At 32.7% G+C, this 3,868-nt stretch overlaps 1 protein-coding gene across 1 annotated transcript; it reads right to left on the bottom strand.

The window, feature by feature from the left end:
* Nucleotides 1,381-2,302, bottom strand: LOC107632705 (serine/threonine-protein phosphatase 7 long form homolog). Its single transcript, XM_016336371.1, has 2 exons — nucleotides 1,812-2,302; nucleotides 1,381-1,552 (listed from the first exon to the last, which is right to left on the bottom strand). Exons 1-2 carry the CDS (start codon nucleotides 2,300-2,302, stop codon nucleotides 1,381-1,383), a joined length of 663 nt encoding a protein of 220 aa, XP_016191857.1.

Below are 3,868 nucleotides of genomic sequence, written 5' to 3'. Positions count from 1 at the left end.
ACAATACACTGTAATGTAAAATATACTTAAAAGAATCTCATTTTATGTAAATAGTTGATTAATAATTTATTATATTATTACTATTTTGAAGTCAGGTCAAGTTTTAGGCTCATTTTTTTGAATATTAGTTAGGATTTGGTGTAATGCTTTCTGGTGGTGTTTTGTTTGTTTCTGGGGCTAACAATTCGCAGAGAGCGAATTGCTTTATCGAAATATTTTTTTGAAAATAAAAAAGACAATACAAGGGGCGTATTGTTTTTCTAAAAATTTTTAAAAGCAATACAAGGTAAGGATTGTATTAGTTTAATATTAAACACACAATATAAGAGAGGCATATTGTATTAGTTTAATATTAAAAACATAATATAAGGGGGCACATTGACAATACAAAAACAGCGTATTGCCAGAACGCAGGGAGCGAAATGACATTACGCAGGGGGTGTACTGTATTTTTTAGATTAAAAAAAATACTTCGAGTATTATAAAAAGAAGAACGAATTTGTTGAATGTGAATGTGGTTTATTTCGTTGAGAGAGTAAGAGAGGGAAAATGGAGGAAAGTGTTAGTTTGAAAATATATTACAATGGTCAAATCTTTCCACAAACATCTAAAGGTGTGAGTTTTGTATGTGAAAATCCATATGATCTTGTTATTCCTTTTGGAATAACATATGAGGAATTTAATAGTATACTTTGTCAATGTGTTGATAATCAAATATTAAAGAGAGTCACAAATATTTTTTATAGACTGCCTGTATTAGTATTTGGTGGTTTTATTCAATTTCAAATAATGTATGTGGTTGACGATGCAAGTATGCAAGGGATGTTTTCGATCTACCAACAAACATGGGCACAAGTGTCAGTTATCGAGTTATATGTTGAGTTTGAAGAATTAGTTGAGGTTAATTTACCCGAACCTAACATCGACTGGACGGTTTATAACACTGAAAGTGAAGAGGAATTCGAGGGCACTTATCATATTGTTGGTCCAGCTGAAGATGTCGATGAAGATGATATCATAGTTGAGCCTGACGTTGCAGATGTGACAAATGCACTAACGAGCCAACATCTATTTAGAGAGCCTTCTTTTATGCATGCTTTGGATCTAGACGCTATGAATGCACCAGAATTTTCTGAATTTGTCAATGCAGGTAAGTAGGTGAGCCCCATATGCTTCTATATTCCATTGCATGTACCGATCAGATGCTTGATAGTGTAGTGCAGAATCACCAACCAGAACGAAACTCAAACGGTTTGTCCATCTCATAATGTATCCAGAATGTTCAACTGTCCAATCTTTGTTCTTTGGTCCAGTGAGAACCACATTGTGAGATTCTGCAAGACGAGTAGCTTCTCCAGAAACTTCCTGCACCAGACCGAATTACCTCATCACCTGATCGGATGCATGCCACTCAATGCATTCAAACGATATTAGTGGTACAACTGCACTCCACATCAATCGATGCTGCAAAATGTCATTTGGAACTACAATATTTTCTATATGATCAGGACTGTACGGATTCCACACAAACTGCAAAAATATTCCAGAACGACTGCATAAATACAAACACAAATATAATGCCAATATTAATAACAACATTGTTAAATACAACAAAACAACTAACCCCATCCGTAGCATCTAGTAAACGCATGATGTGAGAAATGGTCCACTTTTAGTATCCGTGAAACTGCGAGCGCCAAAACATCCAGCTGAAATAAAATAAATCTCTAATGCTCAAAACCAATATATGTTATATAATATAATTAAACAATACATAAGCGATAATATGTTAACATATGAAATAATTTTACCTGCACGCAAGCGGAAAACTAGGATGCGATCGTACAGGTGCTAGGAACGGTAACCGTTCCCAAGCCCATATACAAAGCAGTGCCAATAGGCCATCCACCTCCTTGCAATCGTAACGTGATTCCCGACATAATGCCCTATACAAATGTGCTAGGCAAGTGGATCCCCAGCTAAAGCCTCTAATGTCAGAAACATTTCGGAGCAAAGGCAAGAACTTCCAGTGGATTGTCATTCCTGACTTGTCGCAAAATAAATTTGTGCCAAACAACAATAACAAGTGTATCTTGACGTACATTTGTCTACCAAGTGCGGTGTCCAACTGCATGCGCCGCTTTAGGGTGCGGAGCCATGCAAGCTTGACACCACTTCCTTTATGATCAGCGGCAGTAGGTACAATACCAAATTGTGTCATGAATTCATTTTTGAGGCCATTAGTGTTGCTATCCGTAAATCCTGACACTGGTATACCATCTATCGAGAGTCCAAATATCATTGCAACATCCTCTAAGGTTATCGTGCATTCACCGTGTGGAAGATGAAACGTATGAGTCTCTCAACGTTGTCGCTCGATTAAGGCATTTATAAGTGCATTGTGCAAAACAAGTTTTCCAATTTGAGATATGTGATAGAATCCACTATCTCGTAACTCGATCTCAACTTGGGGATCATATGAATCTTGATGTCTTGATTCTAAACTTCTTGAACTCTGAAACAAATAAAAAATTATAATTAACAATAGCAACAGCAACGAAAAAAAACAAAAAACAAATTGAGATATGTGATAGAATCTACTATCTCGTAACTCGATCTCAACTCAGGGATCATATGAATCTTGGTTCAGATGTCTTAATTCTAAATTTCTTGAACTCTAAAACAAATAAAAAATTATAATTAAAAATAGAAACAAAAAAAATAAACAAACATAAATAATAATAACAACAACAACAACAACAACAATAATATTAACAATAATACTAACTATGATAATAACAACAACAATAATAACAAATATACAAACATAAAAATAATTACATATGGTGGACGTTCAAGGTATTCAATAATGTGATCTTCAGGACGTGTAATGTCACGAACCATCTTCTATTTGTATTCTTTCTGAAACAAAAAAAACTATTATCTTATATAAATTATATCTAACATATATCCAATATTTCTCTAACATTAAATAAATAAATAAAAGTATATTTAAATAATATTATATATAATATTTTTGATTCTGTTTCTTAATAATATATTAAGTACTATTTTTGTAGTTACAAATATATTTTAGTATTATCTTAGTCTAACTAAAATTGTGACCCTAACTGATACTTGTTTTAATACTATTCTTACTAACAATGAATTAATTAACCCAAATTAATTTATGAAAACTAATCTAATTTATTTTTTATTTACAATAATTAAAATAATTTAACTCACTAAAAATATTATTACTAAAAAATGTACTTACTTGGTTATGTTGATGGAGATATAATAAAATAATAAATTTGAATATGAAGCCCTAGTAAGAAGGAAGGGGTTGTTTGAGTTACAAAGGAAAGAAGAAAGAATTGTTAAGTGTGGGGGTGCTCAGGAGAGAGAGGACGAGAATTGAAAGTGAGAGGAATAGAGAGAATGTGAGTATGAAAAGGGACCAAGGGGGATTATGAGATTCATAGGTTGAGGGGGCCATAAACACGTGTCATGCATGCAGTCAATACAAGGGGATGGATTGCAGGCACATTACGAACGGGGCGTATTGCAGATCCGTTAGGACGGCGCCCCAGTCTCCTGTATAACTCCGTTTTCTTACATTTTAATGAAAAACACCGTCTCCTCCCCAATTATAAAATAAAAAATCCCAAGTTTTATTGATTGTGGTGGTGGATACTAATTGCTTAATTTAAAACTTAGGGAGTATTTTATACATTATCAATAATATTTGAGAATAATAAACAAATTAATACAAAATCATTTAAATTTATTTTATTTTGTATTTTTAATTATTATTTATTTTATTTTATATCTATTAATTATTATTAAAATAATTAAGTAATATTAG

The sequence above is a fragment of the Arachis ipaensis genome, chromosome B03 (assembly GCF_000816755.2).
Source record: "Arachis ipaensis cultivar K30076 chromosome B03, Araip1.1, whole genome shotgun sequence".
Lineage (NCBI taxonomy): Eukaryota > Viridiplantae > Streptophyta > Magnoliopsida > Fabales > Fabaceae > Arachis > Arachis ipaensis.
The sequence above is the reverse complement of the archived record's forward strand: the minus strand, read 5'-3'. Positions and strand labels throughout refer to the sequence as shown.